General features: G+C 37.0%; 2 protein-coding genes and 1 pseudogene across 2 annotated transcripts; 1 reads left to right on the forward strand and 2 right to left on the reverse strand.

Annotated features, from left to right (window-relative positions):
• The first annotated feature begins 973 nt into the window (after positions 1–973).
• LOC118582672 (olfactory receptor 4S2) lies at positions 974–1,927 on the forward strand. The gene has a single exon (XM_036185710.1). It carries the CDS (start codon positions 974–976, stop codon positions 1,925–1,927), a length of 954 nt encoding a protein of 317 aa, XP_036041603.1.
• A 5,996-nt stretch (positions 1,928–7,923) lies between these two features.
• On the reverse strand, positions 7,924–11,639 carry LOC118583115 (olfactory receptor 4C16-like). Its single transcript, XM_036186464.1, has 2 exons — positions 10,796–11,639; positions 7,924–8,006 (listed from the first exon to the last, which is right to left on the reverse strand). Exons 1-2 carry the CDS (start codon positions 11,637–11,639, stop codon positions 7,924–7,926), a joined length of 927 nt encoding a protein of 308 aa, XP_036042357.1.
• Positions 11,640–18,063: 6,424 nt separating this feature from the next.
• On the reverse strand, positions 18,064–19,007 carry LOC118581320 (annotated as a pseudogene).
• Positions 19,008–22,687: the final 3,680 nt, after the last annotated feature.

Below are 22,687 nucleotides of genomic sequence, written 5' to 3' on the forward strand. Positions count from 1 at the left end.
TTGTTTCATGTAGACATTTTAGTATCAAGTTAAGGAAGTTATGGAGAAACCCTGTAGTGCCCCCTATTGCAGCCAAAAAAAAAAAGTTATCTAGGATCTTGATCAAGCTGGCAGAGCTGGCTTCATCTGCAGAAGATTCTTCTGTTACCATTAATCATTATTATATTGATGCATATTCCCTTATCTTTGCATCTTCTTCAGGATTTTGTGGTTATTCTATGCTTATGGGAGTGATTTAATTCCATTGTAGAAGTGACAATTTATGACAAATAATAATACTTTAAAAGTTGATTATATCACAAATAAATTAAGGAAGGTCTCATGAAGTTAAATGTATCATTTGGCTTAAAGTGGGATTATTACAAAATCAAACATGTTTAATTTTAGACTCTTTCTGTAACAGTACATAGTGATATTGAACGCCTGAGGTCAGATGAGAGGCCATAATTTCACTTCAAGATGACCCAATTTTTGGAGGAAGGGAAACCTGTAGAAGTCACTGGGGCTGTGCTACTTGTGAATTCTGAGCACATGTGACACTGAGACAGTGCAGTGTGAAGTGGGGAAAATCTGAGAAAACATTCTCATTTCCATATAAAAAAGGCAGGAAATATTTGCTGATACTTCAGAAAGAAGTCTACTTATCTTATACAAAAGAAGCAAGTATATTAGAAGCTGTTGTATAAACCTTACAAAGAAGAGGAGGGAGGTCTTCAGGAGTCATCTGAGACTACAAAAAATAGCCTTATGCCTCTGGACTTAATTTCTCATCTGAACTGAAAAGAGCATGGGGATATAACACTGAGGTAAGTTGATCAGAACAGATGCCTTTAAACTGAAGCTTAAGTTTGGGAGACATAAGGGCTCACCTTCCAACTCCAGCCACTTTAATTTTTCATTTGTTATAAATAGAAATGAATGTTGATGGTCTTTTTCATTTGTATTTCAGGTAATTTAATGTACTCTTGGAAATATGGCTTCAAGATCTTATTCCATAGGAGTAAACAATGTCACTGAATTCATTTTCTTGGGTCTTTCTCAGAACCCAGATGTTGAAGAAGTATGCTTTCTTGTGTTCTCCTTCTTTTACATGGTCATAGTGCTGGGAAACCTCCTCATTATGCTTACAGTTTGCACTGGTAATCTTTTCAAGTCCCCCATGTATTTTTTCCTCAACTTTCTATCTTTTGTGGACATTTGCTACTCCTCAGTCACAGCACCCAAGATGATTGGTGACCTGTTAGTGAAGAAAAAAACTATCTCCTATGTGGGGTGCATGTTACAACTCTTTGGTGTTCATTTCTTTGGTTGCACTGAGATCTTCATTCTTACCGTTATGGCCTATGATCGATATGTGGCCATCTGTAAACCCCTCCACTACATGACTATCATGGACCGTGACAGATGTAACAAGATGTTGCTGGGCACATGGGTGGGTGGGTTCTTTCACTCCATTATCCAAGTTGCTCTGGTGGTACAGCTCCCCTTTTGTGGACCCAATGAGATTGATCACTACTTCTGTGATGTACACCCTGTCCTGAAACTTGCCTGCACAGATACTTACATTGTTGGTGTTGTTGTGACAGCCAACAGTGGTACCATTGCACTGGGCAGTTTTGTTATCTTACTAATCTCATATACAGTTATTCTGGTGTCTCTGAGAAAACAGTCAGCAGAAGGCAGACGCAAAGCTCTCTCCACCTGTGGTTCCCACATTGCTGTGGTCATCATCTTTTTTGGTCCCTGTACATTCATGTATATGCGGCCTGACACTACCTTCTCAGAGGATAAGATGGTGGCTATATTTTACACAATTATCACTCCCATGCTGAACCCTCTGATTTACACTCTGAGAAATGCAGAAGTAAAGAATGCAATGAGGAAACTGTGGGCTAGAAAGGTTTTCTGGCAGACTACAGGAAAATAGCTGAAAGTTATCATTTCATTTGGCAAACTTCAATTTCTTCAGCCTTGACTAATGCCATTGCTTAGTGAAACAATAACAGCAACCTCCCAGGATTCAGGCGAGAAATGATGGGGCACTGCGTTATACAGAAGTAAGGTATGATAATCATGATCATATTATACTATTTATGTTCAGATAATTTACAGAAATATGAATGAAAAAAGTTCTAGTATTCAATCATAAAAATCATATAGAATCATATTGCCTCCTCTTTCTACTTAACAATTTTAAGTGAGAGCATGACTTTGAAATACTGGGGTTTAGAAATGTGGTACTGAAGTTGGGTGGTGGTAGCACATGCCTTTAATCCCACCACCTGCCTAGGTATTGGGATCTCTGTGAGTTCTAGGTGACCATATTCTACAGAGCAAGTGTGAAGACAGTCAGGGCTACATAGAGAAGTCCTGTCTCAAAAAATGAGAAAAAAATGGTATTTACCTCTTAAGCTCTCAGTGTATGTATATTGCATAAATGACTATACACATGGGAAGGATCACATCCAAGGCAAGGTCTTCTTAATAGATTTTAGACAACAAAAATATTATGCTTCACAACATTGAAACTCTGATACAACTGGCAAAGAATGTAAAAAAAAATATTTGGAAGACAAAAATGTAGTTTCAATCATTTGGTTTTGGTAAATAGTATTTCCTTTCATTATTAGTCATTTTCTTTTAGTCCAACAATTGAATATTAGATTGACTGCTCTGTACCATCTCTCTTCTGATATCATTCCATTTATCCCATTCTAATTTTAGATAGATTTCTGAGTATAACCTTTCCCTTCACTGGATCCACACACTGAGATTTATTTTACTAGAGTAAATATTGAGTATAAATGTGCCTTTACCATTGTTTGATTGTTTTTTGCTAAAACAAATGTATTCAGCTACTATTTCTTTCTAGACATGGGTTTTAACTGTATTGAAAATGGAATATAAGTGTTACTCCTGGGAAAGCCTATATTGCCTAAGAATAACATTGCTGTATTCATATGATTAAATGTTAACAAAATAAACAATATGTTTACTGGATAGGCCTGAAAACTTAGCACTAAGGCATATGTGTATGTTTTCCTGGTGGGAGTAGGGTTGGCGGACTCAGTATGAGGATCCAGTTTTCAGAGTCAATCTCAGATGCATAGCAATTTCTGGGCAGCCTAGTAGAATGAGACCTTGTCACATCTGCTTTCCTTTGATTTCCTGAGTAAGATACTCCCAGCAAAGGTTTCTTTCTCTCTAAGTAAATAGAATTTGAAACTTGACTATATCTTCCCTTCCATTATATTTTTTCTCTTTTTATTTATTATATTTGTGTTTTAATTTTACACATCAGCCATGAGTTCCCTGGTCCTCCCCACTCTGCCTCAGCCCCCTCTTCCCCACAGCCCCTAGCCTCCATTCCCATCTCCTCCAGGGCCAAGACTCCCCTGGGGATTCAATTCAACCTGGTTTGATTCAGTACAGGCAGGTCCAGTCTCCACCTTCCAGGCTGAGCAAAGTGTCCCTGTGTAAGCCCAAGGTTTCAAACAGCCAGCTCAAGCACTAAGGATAGGTCCCAGTCCCACTGCCTGGGTGCTTCCCAGATAGTTCAAGCTATTTAATTGTCTCACTTATCCAGAGGGCCTGATCTAGCTGGGGGCTCCACAGCTTTTGGTTCATAATTCATGTGTTTCCATTAGTTTGGCTATTTGTCCCTGTGCTTTTCCAATCTTGGTCTCAACAATTCACACTGTTACAGTCTTTCCTCTTTCTTGACAATTGAACTCATGGAGCTCTACTTGGGCCTGGCTGAGGATCTCTGCATCCACTTCCATCAGTTGTTAGATGAGAGTTCCAGCACAACTATTAGGGTGTTTGGCCATCTGATCACCAGACTAGGTCACACCAGGCTTTCTCTCAACCATTGCCAGCAGTCTACAGAGGATGTATTATTGTGGATTTCTGGGGACCTCTCTAGCCCTCTGCCTCTTCCTGTTCTCATGTGGTCTTCATTTATCATGGTCTGTTATTCCTCATTCTCCCTTTCTGTTCTTGATCCAGCTGGGATCTCCTGCTCCCTTAAGCTCTCTTTCCTTCAAACCTTGCCTTTGATTATTCCCACTGTCATCCAGGTTGTTCATGTAGATCTCAACCATTTCTCAGTCATTGGGCTGACCCTGTGTCTTTCCTAGGGTCCCGTTTTCTAGGTAGCCTCCCTGGAGTTATGTAGCAGTCTAGTCATCTTTGTTTTACATCTAGTATGCTCCTATGAGTGAATACATACCATGTTTGTTTTTCTGAATCTGGGTTACCTCACACAGGATGATTTTTTTCCAGATCCCTCCATTTGCCTACAAACCTCATGATGTCATTTTTTTTTCCTGCTGAGTAGTGTTCAATTGTGTATATGTACCATATTTTCTTTATCCATTCTTCAGTTGACGTTTTTCTAGGTTGTTTCCAGGTTCTGACTATTACAAATAATGCTGATATGAACAAAGATGAGCAAATGCCCTTGTATTATGATTGAGCATTCCTTGGGTATATTACAGCTGTGTCTTGGGGGAGATGGATTCCCAATTTTCTCGGAAGTGCCATATTGATTTCCAAAGTGGATGTACAAGCTTGCATTCCCACCAGCAGTGGAGGAGAGTTTCCCTTGCTCCATATCCTCTCCAGCATAAGCTGTCTTCTGCATTCCTTCATATATTCCAGATTAAGTTAGTTACACCTGCTTTATTTTTCTTGATGAATTTTATTGTAGTGCTGATAAAATGTATTTTTTAAATTAATGTGTATACATGGTACAATATACATATAAGAAGAAGAATGATAATTAAAGGAAAATATATTACTATATCCATCACCACAGTTATTGTATATGTGTACATATGTATTTTCATGTGGTTTCTGTGCCACCGGGTCTTATTTGCTACATAAGGATAGGACAGGCTTTGGTGAAGAAGACATTGACACAGCTTAAAAGATGCAGAAAAAAAAACTCATGTTTTCTATGATCCTTTTTCAGTAAATATTAACAAACTGTACACAAGGAACTGTCCTTTCTTCATCTCTACATTTTCCCAATTTTAGACTCTTGCACCACTTTGAAGACTACTTATGCTGCACATTTGTAAAAGAAAACAAAAAATAGCAAAAACATCAACCTTAGTATATACTTGAGCACTCATAAAGCCTTTTTAAATAGGATTGTAGAGTCTCATTTGTGAACTTGAAAAATATAGATATTCATCATCTGATTTAAAATGTCAAATTAATGGAATTAAACATAATTGGAGAACTGATAATTAATTGCAATATCTTTCGATGGTAATGTATGAGTGGCATAGTTTACATGGATTTATAATTTCAGAAATATGCTTTGTTTGAAAATGTTATCATATGCAACATGCACATTGTTTTACATTTTTTTTTAAACTTCAACACAAACCTCTAGTGAAAGTAGTTAGAACCTTTCTTTTCATAGGCAATAAATCTGTCAATACACCTGTGCAATATTTTTTTTTAAAATTTGCCCTAGTAAGAACATCAAATGTGTCAGTGTGACATGGGGTTGAAGATCCTCCAGTGCACTTTTCCTATGCACCGCCTCAAGAATTAAAGTAATATAGTTAGATAGTAAAGCTAGCTATCTCCTCTCTTAAAGATTACAACTTGAAAGCTTACCATTTTTCTGTACCAGTGTATGGTGGGTAGACATTGATTGAATACCCAGAACAAGATACAATAAAGAACTCCAACAGTTTATCTTGTCACCACCCATATTATATGACATTCTTCACGTTGTTATTCCCAGAAGGTAAGTGAGGCCATCTAACATGGACAATCACGATATAAGAAAAAACAAATGCTTTGTCATCACAGGCAGATCTAAACATAAGGACATAAAAGAAGACGGTAGTGTAGAAGAATGTAAATGGAATAGTGATTTGTGAATTACAGGTGAAGAAGGACTTGAGGAAGACCTCAGATGTGAATGTCCTTGGAGTGAAAAACATGGTGGTGTAAGGAGTTATCAGCAAAAGTCAGTGTCTTAAGAATCTGTAAGCAATGGCTGTATATCCGACATACTTTGTATCTTCTTTGAAACCTCTGAGATCTGATTCTAGATAGCCATGACTATGAATGCTTACAGCCTTTGTAGACCCTTTCTATATATGGTCTTCATAAGTATATCCACAATATCAATGATGGACAGCTGTGTTGATGTATAGTAACAAAAAAAGAAACTACTATCTTCATTGCTGCAATATACCTTTAGTTCAAATACTTCTATATCTGCTCCAGTTAATCTCTCCTGTTTACACTGAGAACCTTAAAATAATTCATACCTATGGTAGAACTATTTCTATTTCTAGAACTAATCAATAATTGTATTGATCTATTTTTTAATCTCCTACCATAATTCCTTATACCATTAAATTCTACTGTAGATATTTATATCTGGGTTAGGGACATACATAGGTTATATTAGCAATTTTTGCCATTATTATGACAGGATTTTGACAGAAGCATTTTCAAGAAGGAAAGGGTAATTTGGCTTATGGTTTTAGAGAGCTTTCATTACAATAAGGCAGAGAAGGCATAGCAGTAGGAGAAATTCTATCTTTGGTGTCTGGAGCATGAGCCTCAATTTTTGCATGGTATCAGACAGAGTCAAAGTTCTTGGAAATGGAAGCAGAAACAGCTATAATCTCAAAGTCCATAACTTAATGACATACTTCCTATAGGTTCCACAAAACATAGTTTCCCAAATCTTCAATGCAGCACTGAAGCCTGATCCAGAGCATTCAAAAAGTGAGCCTATATGATATTTTTAAAATTCAAATGGTGGCTGGGCTACAGAAATGGCTCAGCAGTTATGAACACTCATTAATTTTATAAAGAGCCAACATTTAATTCCCAACGGTCACATGGTGGTTCTCAGACACTCTTAACTCAAATCCAAACCATAGCATTCTATAATCATATTAATCTTACATTAGAAAAAAGTGATTATAATTCTTATGATTCAAGATGAACTGTTCTCCCAAAGTTCAAAAATGCCCAATTATTATTTTAAAAATATAGTGATTATAAAGCCACAAGTGGAATCTTCCTAATGTCAGAGGGTTTCTACTGATGTGTGTGTTCTCTCTACTTGTTCTAATGTTATTACAGGCTCTGAGTAATGACATATACACAAAACAAAAACCTATGGAATATAATTTCAAAACTGAATGGTAAGTTATTTAACATGCACATATACATGTACATATATTTTGCATGTATCTCTCTTTATATAATGATATAGATAGATGATAGATAGATAAATAGATAACCAGACAGGCAGGCACGCAGATATCTAAGAATGACAGGTACATTCAAACATACTCTGGTCATAACAATAATTATGATAACATTGGTTTAAATATATTCCCTAGTTAGGTGTTAAAAATAAGGACTATGTGAAGAGGAAGATGTTAACACAGGTGTACACACACATGACAGACATTCACTCTCTATCACACACACACAGTTAAACACACAACACACTCATATTGTACCTTGAACCAAAACTTCTATAAATTTGTAAATACATTACATTCCTTTGATTGAAGAAGACATGAACAAAAGTGTCATGAGGAAACATAATCACAATCAGAAAGAAAAAATTCTATAACAAGAAAATTATTTGAGAGAAGGTAAACATTCCAATGCTCTGAATATAAGATATTTGACCATTACATCGACCTAGTAAAGATCAACATTTAAAACAATGTGACTGAGATAAATCCTCAGATATCCTTATTACATCTTCTTTTCCATAAAATAATTTAATAATTACGTCAGGGTGCACCCAATTTGCCCATTCTCTAAGAGAAACCAAACCTCCATTTCCAGAACAGTTCTATTCTAAACATATAGCTGAAAACTAAGATTTTCTTTATTAAAATAAATACAAGCTTTGATTCCTTATATATCACCTGAGACTTTTTTGTTCCACAGCTTCCTCATGGCATTTTTCACCTCTGCATTCCTCAGTGTGTAAATCAGAGTGTAGTTAGAGTTTTCCTGCCTGGCCCAGTCAGGACAAATCTCTCTTACCCGCCAGTCCCATAGTCGCTCAGACCCAACCAAGAAAGCACACAGAAACTTACATTGCTTACAAACTGTGTGGCCGTGGCAGGCTGCTTGTTATCTACCTTTTCTATCTTAAATTAACCCATTTCTGTTAGTCTATACTTTGCCACATGGCTTGTGGCTTACCAGTGTCTTTACATGTTGCTTTCCATGGCGGCAGCTGGTGGTCTCTCTCCCCAGCCTTATACTTCCCAGAATTCTCTTCTCTCTTGTCTCGCCTATACTTCCTGCCTGGCCACTGGCCAAACAGCATTTTATTTGTACAGAGTGATATCCACAGCACTTCCCCTTTTCTTTTTTTTTTTTTTTTAAGGAAGGTTTTAACTTTTACATAGTACAGTTACATATAACAAAACAATTATCAAGCAAGAATTACAGTTACAATATTAAAGAAGATATCCTATCTATCTTATATTTGTGAGTCTGAGGTTTTATATCTAACTTATCTTGTATCATAACTGAGGAAATTATAACTATCTAGTCTTCAACCACATCAAAGACCTCAGAAGGATATAATATTACCTGAGAACCGGGAGAAGGATGCAAGAAACTTTCGGGAGTCTTGCAAGAGTAGACAGAGACAGCTGGCAGCCTGGACAGTCACCTAATGTTCCTTTGTAAAGTTGGGGCATTTGTCTTCAGCCCACAGGGCTAGAGTTCTTGGTCACTTTTCTCAGTGTCCTGTAGAATGTCTGGCAGTTTCCTCTGGGAAGCAGGAACATGAAGGCCCATTTTGTCAAGCAAAGTTTAGTGGTCACCTTTTTATGGGTCCTGTATGTCCAGTTGATCAAGCAGTCCAGGCAAGAACACTTTCTTGCCCAAATGGCTATTTTTTCCAAGGTGAGATAAACTCCATATGAAGTGTCTTCAATGCCCATCCTCCTCTCTGAAGTAAATTGGTGCTTCCAGGAACAGACATGTCTCACTGTCCAGAAAGTCTAAAATTTAAAAATATTATAAATGCCATATTCTGTAGACCTTTGAAGTGTTTGAAGATTACCTGTCTATCTGAAATATCTCTGTGTATACCTAGAAGACTTAACTAACATGGCTACGAGTATGATTATCATAGGTGACCAGTTATTAATCTACTTTTAATTATCCATTACAATTTTAAATGAGCTGTAGAAACATAATATCTTAAACAAGAGTAGAAATATACACAGTATAACAAAATTAACTTTAAGTTTGTATCAATAGACTAAAATCTATACCAATGTAAAACATTTTAAACAAGTTGTTGCTCTTTAGAAGTAAGTTCCTTAATCTACCCTTTCATCCTATTATATCTATATCATATGCCCTTTTCTTCTTTAGAAAGAGATCACATTTATAATCCACCCGCTTTAAACTAAAATATTGGTTTTTCTCTATCCCACACCAGAGGGCACTTCTGATTTGGGACACAAGAATCTCTTAACCTTTTCTTTTAGCAATATGTCTGGGTTTAGAGAAGGAGTGAGCAATTCCATCTCCAAAGCCAGCTTGATAATTTTGGGAATGTGGGCGTAGTTTCTCTTACTACTTCCTGCTGGAGGGGGGCGCTGTATCTTATGGGGCCACAAAGAAAATTTTAGGATTATGGAGTAGTCCATTAGGGTGAACCTCTGAGCAAGTTGCCTTGAAAGCATTCTGGATATTGGATCATCTGGGCCATGGTGTCATCGGAGAGCTTTCAGGTGGTCTTGGCTGATCAAACCTGATGTATCTTAATCTGGAACAAATCCACAACCTCTGGCTTTCTGTGGAAACAAAAGCAGAGACTCTTTTCCAAAGCAACATATCCTTATATTCAAATTTTGAAGTCAAGGTATCTTTAAAATTTACATATTTGTTTAACTCAACAGCTTTTACAATCAAATCTTTTTCTGCAGTTAAAAATCCCAAAGACAAGACAAACCAGATTCTCTGTGTAATATCCATCTTTGTAAGACTGAAAAGCCACTGTGGCTGCTGACTCTGCCCACCTCAGCTTCCCAATGTGGCGGTGGTACAGTTTACCACCAGCTCTGGGTCTGGAGCCATGTGTACCATCAACTATCAGAAGCAATTTTATCAAAGCAGTTCATAGCCCAGAAACCTTTTGTTGTTGTTGTTTTTAACTAGTACAGGCTAAATCTACCACACAGCAGAGTGAAGTGTCTCTTGTAGATTCTTCATTCCCGCCACACTGCAGGTCAGACACAAACACCAGGAACCTGCCAAGGTAGCTCAAACCAGCAGGCTGCCACTAACTTGAGAGAGACAACTAGGAAGCTGTTTTTAGCTCCGTTTAGAATCTTTTTTCTCAGGTTTTAGGTGGAAACTCTTGCCAACACGTTGGACGCCATTTGTAGTTAGAGTTTTCCTGCCTGGCCCAGTCAGGACAAATCTCTCTTACCTGCCAGTCCCATAGTCGCTCAGACCCAACCAAGAAAGCACACAGAAACTTATATTGCTTACAAACTGTGTGGCCGTGGCAGGCTGCTTGTTATCTACCTTTTCTATCTTAAATTAAGCCATTTCTGTTAGTCTATACTTTGCCACATGGCTTGTGGCTTACCAGTGTCTTTACATGTTGCTTTCCATGGCGGCGGCTGGTGGTCTCTCTCCCCAGCCTTATACTTCCCAGAATTCTCTTCTCTCTTGTCCCGCCTATACTTCCTGCCTAGCCACTGGCCAAACAGCATTTTATTTGTACAGAGTGATATCCACAGCATCAGAGGGTTGAGAAAGGGTGTACAAATTGTATAAAACACCGATATCATTTTGTCCATAGGAAAGATGGTTGCAGGACGAGTATATATAAATATGCAAGGCACAAAAAACAAGATGACTACAATGATGTGGGAGACACAAATGAACAGGGCTTTTTTCCTCCCTTCAGCACTGTGGTTTCTCAAAGAATACAGAATGATGACATACGAGACCATGAGCATGAGGAAGCTCACTGTGCAAAGAGTCCCACTATTGGCCACCAGGAGAAGGTTGATCACATATGTGTCTGAACAGGCAAGTTTCAACAGTGGCTCCAAGTCACAGAAATAGTGATCAATCTCATTGGGACCACAGAAGGGTAAACTCAAGGCCAGAAATATCTGAACTGAAGAATGCACACATGATCCCACACAGACTATGGCTACCAGCATCCCACAGACCTGGCGGTTCATGATGGTCATGTAGTGCAGAGGCTTACAGATGGCTACATAGCGGTCAACAGCCATGAGGATGAGGATGAAGATCTCTAGGGAGCCAAATAAATGGAATGTAAAGACTTGGAGTATGCACTCACTGAAAGAGATAGAGGCCTCTTTCCTCAGAGAATCCATAATCGTTCTAGGAGCTACAGTTGTAGAGAAGCAGGTGTCAGACAAGCACAAGTAAAACAGGAAGAAGTACATTGGACTCCCAAGTGCCTGGCTTGTCTTTATGGTAGTAATGATCAGAAAGTTACCCAGTAATGTCCGCATGTAAAAGAACAGGAAAATGGCAAACACTAAGTTCTTCCTCCTGGGGTCCTGTGTCAAGCCAAGGAGAAAGAAACTGGTCACATTTATGTTCAGCTGCATGGTTCATGAATGAGAAGGAAAGAGCATGAAATGTGTCATCTGAAAAAAAAAAAAAAAGAAAAGAAAAAAGGAAAAAGGAACTAGTATTACCAAGTGGCAAGATAGATTATTTAAAATAAAATATTTCTTTCTCATAAACACATTCTACATCTGCATTATTAAACTGTTGTTCTACTCTCTGTGTTCAATTCCAAGATCTTCATTAGTGTCACAAGTGATAAGAGTAACACTTTCTCCACAACACTCTTCACACACATTTACTGACTTTAGCATGGTTCTGAATAATTTTGCAGTTCAATTAGTGTAAAATGAAATGTACACTTTCCTTTATTATTTATCTTATTGTTTCAAAGCAAACTATCTGGTGGGGCATCACTTACTATTACTTAATTTTCTTTATTTAGCAAATTTTGAGTAATCTTGGAAGTGGTCATGTAAAGTTGCCTGGGCCTCACTTTCTATAAAATTCTTATTTTCCATTGATGTTACATTATCTACATTTATAATTACTACTACAATCATTTCAAGATATTTTTCATTGAAATAAGAACAAAAATGCAAGTGCTCTATAATTAATCTGATAATATCTTAAAATATTATTCACAATATTTTGAAAATGGTGTGTTTTTAGACAGAAAAGAATGCTCCTTGATAGACTCTTAAATACCTCAATGTCTATTTTTTTATACTTCTGAAGCATACCTTAGACTATTCATATGCTCTGAGAAAACATTTTAATGAAGGGATATTTTATATTATCTAATGATACTTGTTTGCAAACTAAATATCCTCATATACAGGATACTTTGGTGATTACTGCCAATAATTTAGAAGATCAGATCACAGTTATGATCTCCAGTAAGATATTTTAATAATCTTGCATCTAAATTTTCCACTTTCTCAGGAAACAGGAAAGTTTCAAAAGAAGGATAGTATGGATTTAGAAAAAGGGATGGATGGTAGTCTATATTTGACTTTTTTGTTCAACCTATTTTCCGACCTGGAAATTTTTATGATTCTATCAAAGTGTGAAATATCACTTCTTTCAATAAAGTCTACTTTTATAATGGAGGAAATTTTAGTACAGACTTTCAAAGTAAAACCTTTTCTAGCTTTTGCTTATAAAATGTCATTATCGTCATACAAACTGAAATTTAATATATATTTGAAGGCCCACTTATCCACAGTGTTCTTCTTATCCCTGCTGTAGCTGCAGTACACACACTATGGTGAGAACTATGAACCAGTCTAAAGCAGAGTATTATAACTGAGACAGATACAACTTTACCTTTATATGTTTATTTCACTACATCCTTCGGAATTGTATCACTTCACCCAGTTAGAAAGTTATCTTTCTCTCACTACTTTTAATGAATTAAAAATTATTTAATTTTATTGTAAGGTCACTTAGCCTGCATGAGTATATGTTCATCGATTTTGTGCCTGGATCCTGAGAATCATGAATGCTTTTCCTATATTTATGTATATACACCTAATGTGTGCCTTGATCCTGAGACACATTAATGCTTTTCTTGCACATGTGTATGTATACTATGTGTTTTCCTGCTTTGTACAAGTTTTAAAACATGAAACTGACTCCCTGAAAATGGGTTTAGAGATAAGTTGTCAGCCATCATGTGTGTGCTGGTAATGAAACCCAGGTGTTCTGCTAGAGCAATAAGTGCTCTTATCTTCTGAGCTATTTCTCCAGAATTCTATTCTACTATTTAAAAAAAAAAATGAAAATGTCTAATCAAGTTAATCATTTTGATGTGCTAGGGGATTTCCCAGGAATCCATAAGGATGACCCCAGCTTAGACTACTAGCAATAGTGGGGAGGGTGCCTGAACTGGCTTACCCCAGTGATCAGATTGGTAAATACCCCTGTCATCATAGAGCTTTTCTCCAGTACCTGATGGAAGCAGATGCAGAGATCCACAGCCAAACACCAGGCTGAGCTCCAGGTGTCCAGTCAAAGAGTGAGAAGTGGGATTCTTTGAGCAAGGGGCATCAAGATTAGGATGGGAAAATCTACAGAGACAACCAAACCAAACTAGTGGGAACTCATGAAATTTAGGCCAATACCTGTGGAGCTTCCACTAGAGTGGACTAGGCCTTCTGCATAATTGAGACAATTGTATAGTTTGATCTGCTTAAGTGGCACCCTGGCAGTAGGATCAGGATCCATTCCTGGTGCATGAAGAGGCATTTTGGAGTCCACTACCTATGGTGGGACACCTCTCACAGCTTTGAGGTAGGGAGAGAGGCTTGGACATGCCTCTACTGAATATACCAGACTCTGCTGACTCTCCATGGGAGGGCTTAGCTTCTTGTAAGAGGGATTTAGGGGGTGGGTTGTGGTGGGGGAGGCTGGAGGGCCTGGAGAAGGGAAGAGGAGGATCTGTGATTGGAATTTAAAAAGAAAGTTAAACAGGACTCATTATGAAACAAAAAAACCAATATTTATTTGCAATGTATGATCTCTGGCAAGAAATGAAAACATAAAGAAAAATAGTTTTTATATCTGACTTTCAAAATTATGATTAATGTATTCTTTATTTAAAAAATGTACAAAATGAATAACTAACCTGAGGACCAGATGGTCTTTCAAGGTAATTTATATGAAAAAACTCAATCCCATCAAATACTATACAATTTTAACCATTTCATTGACTTTATAGTTTAGGTTTGTTTAACATTGATCTGATATTGTCAATGGCTACAATGGAGTTATTTTTCTTGCACATACAGACAAATTTTTAAAAATAAATTAAAAATCATAGATAAGTATTTCATTAACAAGAAAAAAATTATGAGTCCTCATCAATTACTTAGTGACTAGAGTAATTAATTCTCTCTTCCTTCCTTGCTCTTTTTTCCATCCATGCTAAAGTTATCTTAAAGTTTCAGTCAAGAAACTTCTCATACAGCAATAGTAACAATTACCTTTTGACAGATAAAAATTGGTGTGCATCTCTCTAAACAGAATAGTTGCACAGTCTATGGATGAGAAGGTGAGAATCTAAAATGATTCAGTTGTAAGAAACAAAAGAATTAGTTTTATTTGTGATGTGAAGAATTATTTCAAGCAATATATACTTATACTGAGAAACACTCTAATTTTAGTATATCTTTAGAATGACATTTTATTTATTTTATACTTTTTCAAAATTGTATGCATTATTGGTAAACTACAATCATGTGTGCCTTTAAATAGGTTCTTTTGTGGAATTAGAGACTTGGAAATATATGCCTCTTCAGTATTTATTGCTCTTAGTACTAAAGTCAGTGTCATTAGCAATACAGAAAATTCTTCTTGTTTCAATTGAAATGTTCTCTATTTTGAATGCAATGATACTCATCTAATATTTTTAATTACATTCAGATTGTGAAGACATTCACATAACTAATGTGTTGATGATTTTTTATCTATCATGTACAGTAGATGGCAACTACACACATACTTTATAAAGCCAAAGACAAGAGCTCTAGCTCAACCAACACCAGAACGAGGATTCATCAAAACATCTTAATCAGTTCCCTAAATGGCCCGAAAGGAAGGTCTCATGCTCTGTACAGCTTCATCTGGCATGATATGCTGACTTCGTAAGAATGGCAATCTTAACATTGCAAACGGAGACATGAATCCTTGATCTTTGAGGCAAACGAGGAGTCTTAAAAAAGCATCCTTTCCTTTGACTGTTCTGGGTTTTTTGTTTTGTTTGGTTTTGGATTTGTGGTGGTTGTTGTTTTAGTCTGGGTTTTTATTTATTGTTTTTATTTATATTTATATTTTGAATTTATGTCCAAATGCCTCTCCAAAAGTAGGAATAACTTCAATTCATCAGGTTCTCATCAGGCATTAAAATGTATCTCAATGACCTCAAGACAAACGGCTCCAGAATCCAGCATTACTTCTAGTAACAACTGCACTTACCTCCACTTTTCAAACAAGGTGAAGCAACTTTAGATTGGCTGCATTGGCTAAAGATATAGTAAACACACAGTACGAAGGTGTTGGAGGTGATGGAGAAGAACTGAAATAATTTCAATCCAGAAAAGGCAGAGAATACAGGAAGGTGGAAATCAGTGTCTGGTGGCTACTTCCATGGGTCTACATAGTACTGAGAGCCTGCAGTGGGAAGAATCTGCTTCTCCAGAATGATACCTTAAAGAAGCCCTTGTCCTGAATTCAGTGACACTGGCTTATGTCTTTTAGAGACTCATATACTTAAGTTTACTTCCATGCATAGGTCATCATATTCTAGGAATACTAATTGGTTGCCTAATTTTTTTAGCCTGTAAGACCTTAAATTACAGAGCTACATAACCACCCTCCTCAAGCCTCTCGAGCTGTGTTACTGAATCCCATGATTCATACTATATAACAAAAGGAGCACTGGGAAATAGCCTTGGGCAGAGAATTCACACAATACTGCTATTCAAGGTATACTTTCTGTATCTAGTTCCTCAGTTGTAAGGAAATTGTCTATGAAATAATTATTTGAGTATTACTCTTCATTACATATATAATATTTGTCATTACTGTTTTAGCTAATCTGAAATTTATCTGTGAAGCAACTTCTTGGTCAACTTCTTAAAGTAAATCTTAGGTGTATGTCTATTGTAAATTAGAGATTTGTAATATCATTCTAGAAGCATGTAAAGAATATTAATACTATACTAATAATACACACTACTCTGCTTAAGTATTTGAACTTGCTCATCAAAAATCTGGCAGAAATTTTTTCAAGTTCATTATTCCATATTAAACCTTTCTTCAAATTTCAGGTAGATGTAACATAATGTCCCCTAGGACTTAGGTACACCTGCATCATTCTTGGTCAGTCTAATTTCATCTAGCTACTTTATGTGAAAACATTTGGTAATCTTTCTATACTTTAGCATCTCAAGAAACAAACATAAACTATAATATATCAAATGCATCCTTCACTTCCCACACTTAATGATGGACTTTCACATACCTGTTTCTTATAAGGAATTCAATGATTTTAGAGACTTGCTTTATTCCAAAGATAGTATACTGAGCTGTTAAATTTAATGCTTCTTTTCCAAAGGCTAGAATAGTACTCTAATCATATATTTACACAGTGTGTTGAAACATATTAAAATATACATATTTATCAAATCTGTGCTAAGTTTCTCTGAACTCACAATGTGGAAGCAATAATCTCTCTCACCTGTTAGAGGGCTGGCTACAGGAGTCTCACCTGTCCAACACCTTTTGATAGCAGCTTTCCCACAGGATGCCGGAAAAAATGTTATTTCTGCCCTCCAGAGGGAATACATTAACACATATTGGTACAAGCCATTGACATATCAGGTCGCATTATCACCTAAAGTTTCCCTTCTTCAGCTAATCATAAACATTCCAGAGGCTGTAGTGCATCTAATTTGTACTGTCTGTTTAGACTGTAGCACAGAGGAGGTCATAGAAGTGAAAAGCATAAAATAGTTTACTCTTGGTCACTCAAAGATAACTCTGGCAGTACTTACAGGTGTGGGGTTCAGTGACTGAAAATTAGATGCTATATTTAGAAAATTCTATGAGAATCAAAGCCTAAGATGTAGTTCACAAAAAGGTGAAAGATAGGGATATGTTGGTAATTTCTTAGACATACCAGACAGAGAACATTAAGACCATCAGAAGGAAAGGCGCTTTCCACCTTGGTGTCTGTTTGAAGTGTTTTATACCTAAGAACTGAAGATTGTGGTACAACTAAATTCATGCTAAAGTTTGCCTATATGCGGACAAAATTCTTCTAATAAAGATTCCTTATGTAAGAATGGTAAAATAGCATCTTAAGGGCGAGCATCTGTTGTCCTTGAGTTCAGACTTACTCCTCTCCTAGCTGTAAGCCTATCCTTGCTGAATACCTCACAACCATGATGAAGAGCTTAGTTAGATTCAAAAGATATGCTTTTTATAGTAAGAAATAATGACTGAGCAAGGTAGGCACCTTCAGGAGCACAATTCTCTGTTAATATTGTACCTTGAAAGTATGTTTTCCTTTATTTCAAGGTAAAAATTTAGGTAAATTTTTAAATTTTTTAAAATTTTATAGATTTTAGGTAAAAATTTAGGTAAAATTTCAAGGTAAAAATATTTGAGACAGAGAATTGAAGTGGCTAAAGGGGTGCTTCATTTTTAGTATGTGTGGGGGTTGGGTAGGTGTGGCAGAGAATGGAACCTAGGGCTTTCCCATCCTAAACACATACTCTACCAAACCAAGGCCATTCTTACAGTCCACCTGATCACTTCTGGACTAATTTGTGCTATGTAGAGTATACATAGCAGTAAATTGCTTCTTTGACTCCTAACCCTATCCCTCAAAACACACATATAACTTGTGCTTTCTGTGATCCTTCAAATGATAGCTGCCTTGGGAACATAGGACCATAATTACAAGAATGTTTCATTTATTTCAACTCTGAATGTGACATTCGAGACCAAACCTTGTGCATGACACTTTTCATCTCAGTGTTTCTCAGAGTGTAGATAAGGGGATTCAGCATGGGGGCAATCACAGTGTAAAACACAGAAATTTCCTTATCCTTATTCTCACTTCCTGCAGGTAGAACATTGGTATAAATACAGGGCACGAAAAATAAAACTACCACCATTACATGAGAACTACAGGTGGAGAGAGCCTTGCGTCTCCCCGCAGATGATCTTCTTCTCAGATTATACAGGATGAGTATGTAAGAAGCAACCAGTACAAGAAAAATGGCAACCACCACCATCCCAGAGTTGGCAATTACTAAAATACTAACTACATGAATATCTTTACACACCAGCTATAAAAGAGGTTTGACATCACACAGGTAGTGATTAATGTGATTGGGACCACAGAAAGGCAGACTGAGTACCATGAGAAGTATAGCAATGGAGTGCCAGAACACCACTGCCCAGGCCATGACAATCTGCATATCACATCTCTTCCTGTTCATGACTGTCATGTAGTGCAGGGGCTTGACAATGGCAACATAGCGATCCAAGGCCATGGACACCAGGATGAAGATTTCCACACCTGCCAGCAAGTAGGCAGTGAAGAGCTGGGTCATGCATTCATTATAAGAAATGCTTTTTCTTGCTGCAGACAAGTCCCTGATGAGCCTGGGCACCACGGTGGAGGTGTAGCAGAGGTCCATGAGGGAAAGGTGGCAGAGAAAATAGTTTGGTTGTTCGATTAAGTGGCTGTAAGTGATGGTGAGTAGGATGACAGAGTTCCCCATTAACACGGCCAGGTAACAAAGCAGGAACAAGAGACAGAACAGCAGCTCTATTTGTCTATTTTCCCAAAGGCCCATAAACACAAACTCTGTGAGATTTTTCTGATTTTCCATGAAGTCTAGAGGAGTAAACAGCATACAGCTAAAACTTAGTTCCTCTGAATTTAAACAAACTGAATGGTAGAACTTTGACAAAGTTCTTAATCATACCAGTGAAATAGCCTGAATTAGCTGACAAGAATTTCAATGCTTCCCCTGCAATAATTTTTACAAAGCTCAAGACACAGAGAGTCTAGAAATAAAGAATTTGAAGTAACTATATGTCTGGTATTTAAATTGAAAGATCATTTTTTATATATCTGTAAATATCTTAAGGCACATTGTCAAGCTCACAACTAACATGTTAGAGTCACTCCAGAGACATGTTCATTTCTGAGTGACATGTCCTTTTTTATTACATGCTGAGAATGTTGTTGCTGTGGTGATGTTGACATATTGGAACATAAATGGAAAATTTTGATTATATCATGTTTTAATAGCATTTCAATGTTCTCCTCAGCAACACAATACTTTATATCGGATAGACTACAGATTCAAAAGAATCTAGGTTATCAGTAGTAGCAGTAGTAGCAGAAGCTAGCTGCAAGAGTGTAAAGGCTGTGATGTAGTGAATTTATTTTTCTACAACTGAGCAAATCTATTAGCTCCATGCCTCTTACTTCAATTGTTTATAAGATATAATGCTCTGGATTTTGTGTTTTCCAACAATGAGATTGATTGACTTCACATTAAACAACTATCAAGTACACAAAAGAAAATACTGACTTTCTGTAAATTGGTTCCAGATTTGTATTATGTGGAGAAGTCTGTAGATTGAAGAGCCAAAGAAATGTGGATGAACTAGATAATGACAGAGGTAGAATGCACAAATCTTAATAGTTCAAAATGTTTCTAAGACATTGAAGTGATTATAAAACTCTTTTAACATGAAGATCCAGAGCTTCTTACTTGTGATGATCACCTTGTCTAATCAAATGCAGATCTGTATGGACAGACATGCTCCAAAACCAGAGTGTCTAGATGTCCTTTCAAAATACACCATTATCTTGAACCATCCAAAAGTTCTACTCTATCTCAAAGATCTTTTGTTCTCTCTTTAATCTGATTTTTAAGGAAGCAAAGAAGGAAGAAAGAGAATGAGAGAAGGAATAATGGAGGGAAGAAGAGAAGAATGAACCAAAGAAGGAAGGAAGGATGGGAGGGAGAACCTCCAGGAGCGGGGAGGGAGGAATAGAGATAAAGAAGGGTATACTTATTTGGGGTCCGTCTTTGAGGATATACTTTATCATGGCAGAGAAGTTATAGCAGTAATATTGACTCTAACTATGGAGTCAGAAGCATGACATGGATAGCCTGTTGCATCCAAAATCAGGAAATGGAAAAAATGCTGGTGTTCCATTAATAGCGTTTTGATATGCAGGCTTTTCCCATCCTCCTCTTCTTCTCCTTCCTCCATCCTGCTACCACCCTACCCCATCTAGCTGGTCTCTTTCCTCTACCTAGAACAGTCCCTTGATGACTATCATGTCACATACAAGCTGGTCTCCCTTTTGTATGTTTCTGTAATATGAGATTAATCTCTCTCTTACCCCTCTCCTTTTTCAGTCTCTCTCCCCTATTCCCCTCTCTTCTCCACTTTTCCTGTCCCCCTTTTATCCTCTGTTCCTCTGCCCTTCTGTCTTTTTTTCTGTCTCTCTATACCTCCCCCCTTCTCTGCTTCTTTCCTTTCTGTCTCCCCCTCATTCTCCCTTTTCTTTCTGTCTTTCTCATGTACAGAGAGTTTTATAACCAGATTTAGAGTAAACTATTTTTACCTTATTTAGTAACATACCTTTTATTTAAACCATATTTACTCAAACTCTGCAATTTAATTTGTTAAAATGCAAATTCCTCTGATACATATTGTTTACAAAGCTCTCTCCACTTCATCTTGACTGGGAAAAAATAGAAATGAGGGACAGCATTGAAGTGTAACTTGTGAGATTTAAATAAAATGCTGAGATTGTGAGAATATGTTACCAGTGTTAACTGTCAGGTAAAATGTTCTATCATTTTTCTGCTGCATTTTATAAACTGACCTTATTAGGAAAATTGTAAAACAACAACACAAAATTGTAGTGGATAGCCATCCCAGCATTGGCCTGGAAGTTCCAACCCCCACTGAGGCTTTGGTAATGGTCACGCCCACAAGGCAGGGCGGAGGAGGAAGCAGAAGACCAAGGATCGGGAAGAGGTCACTCTCTTGGTTCCTGGACTCTGGACGCTGGAGGTAGACCAAGCAGAGTTCTCCAGAGAACACGACTGGACTGCACTATAGCCTTGCCAGACCCTGTAACCTACCCCCTCATTTGTAAGTACCCCACAAAATAAACCTCCCTTTTAACTACGTGAAGTGAAGCGGCCTTAATAATTTCACCAATACAAAATCTCAAGGATTTGTGCAATTAGAGAAAAAGCAGGGTTTACATGTTTTATATTTAGCATTAATTATTCTTTGAACAGGGTATTAATTAGCTTTTATTACTTATTTTGTCTTCACCATACCTGATGAGCCCCATGCATTGTATTTCCTCTTCTTTTCTAGATAGACACAGACCCAGATGAGCTGCACATGGGCAAACAGGATTGGTATCGCAATATGACTTACATATTTCTGAAGATCTTACTTACAGAAAATGACTTAAAACCTTGCCTGTCAAGCTAATTTTCCCTACAATTGCCACATAACTTTTAAGATGTCTTATTTTTTAAAATAACTATGAGCAAAAATACATCAGGAATTGAATTTATTAGTGGGATTTATTAGTATCAAATGTTATGCATATAAACCATATGCATAGAATTATTTATTATAATCATAGCTATATACACACACATACACACACATACACACACACACACACACATACACAGAGGCACTATCTATAATACTTACTTCTACCAGGATCCAAATTTTTCTGGGATACTACCTGTCTTTTAAAGTGGTTCCTTTTGCTTTTGTGTGACCTTTATATGAAACAACAACAACAACAACAACCAAATAGATGTGGCAAGCACCTATCTCTCTCATGAATCTTTAATCTAATGTAGTTTTTGAAGAGTCACTGCCTGAAACACTTTAACCTAAGAGATGGGGAAACACAAGGGGAACAGTCTCAGGGCACTTCTTACAGGTCTAGGCTGTAGTTATAGATGTCAAGGTATAACCAACACTACCAAGTGATTACATATTAAAGATTTCTTTTATCCAATTAGATCTATGACATAAATGCTCCATTGTTTTTGCTGGTGTTGATAAAGTCTGTAAATGTTTCCTTTATTTTCCCAGAAATTTTCTTTCAAGACAGAAGCTGCTGATATGTGATGTGTATATGACATATTTAATAAATGCTGGGTTACTCTTCATCTCACTGCATCACTGTGCTGGGAATAACTTTATGATATTAATATTATTCTTATTATTATTATGTAGGTTTGAAAATTCTTCCTCAAGCCGGGCAGTAGTGGTGCACACCTTTAATCCCAGCACTCGGGAGGCAGAGCCAGGCAGGTGAATCTCTGTGAATTCAAGGCCAGCCTGGGCTACCAAGTGAGTTCTAGGAAAGGCACAAAGCTACACAGAGAAACCCTGTCTCAAAAAACCAAAAAAAAAAAAAAAAAAAAAAAAAAAAGAAAGAAAAAGAAAATTCTTCCTCAATATTTAATTATGCCCACTGGAAATTCAAAGACATGCA

The sequence above is a fragment of the Onychomys torridus genome, chromosome 4 (assembly GCF_903995425.1).
Source record: "Onychomys torridus chromosome 4, mOncTor1.1, whole genome shotgun sequence".
Taxonomy (NCBI): Eukaryota; Metazoa; Chordata; class Mammalia; order Rodentia; family Cricetidae; genus Onychomys; species Onychomys torridus.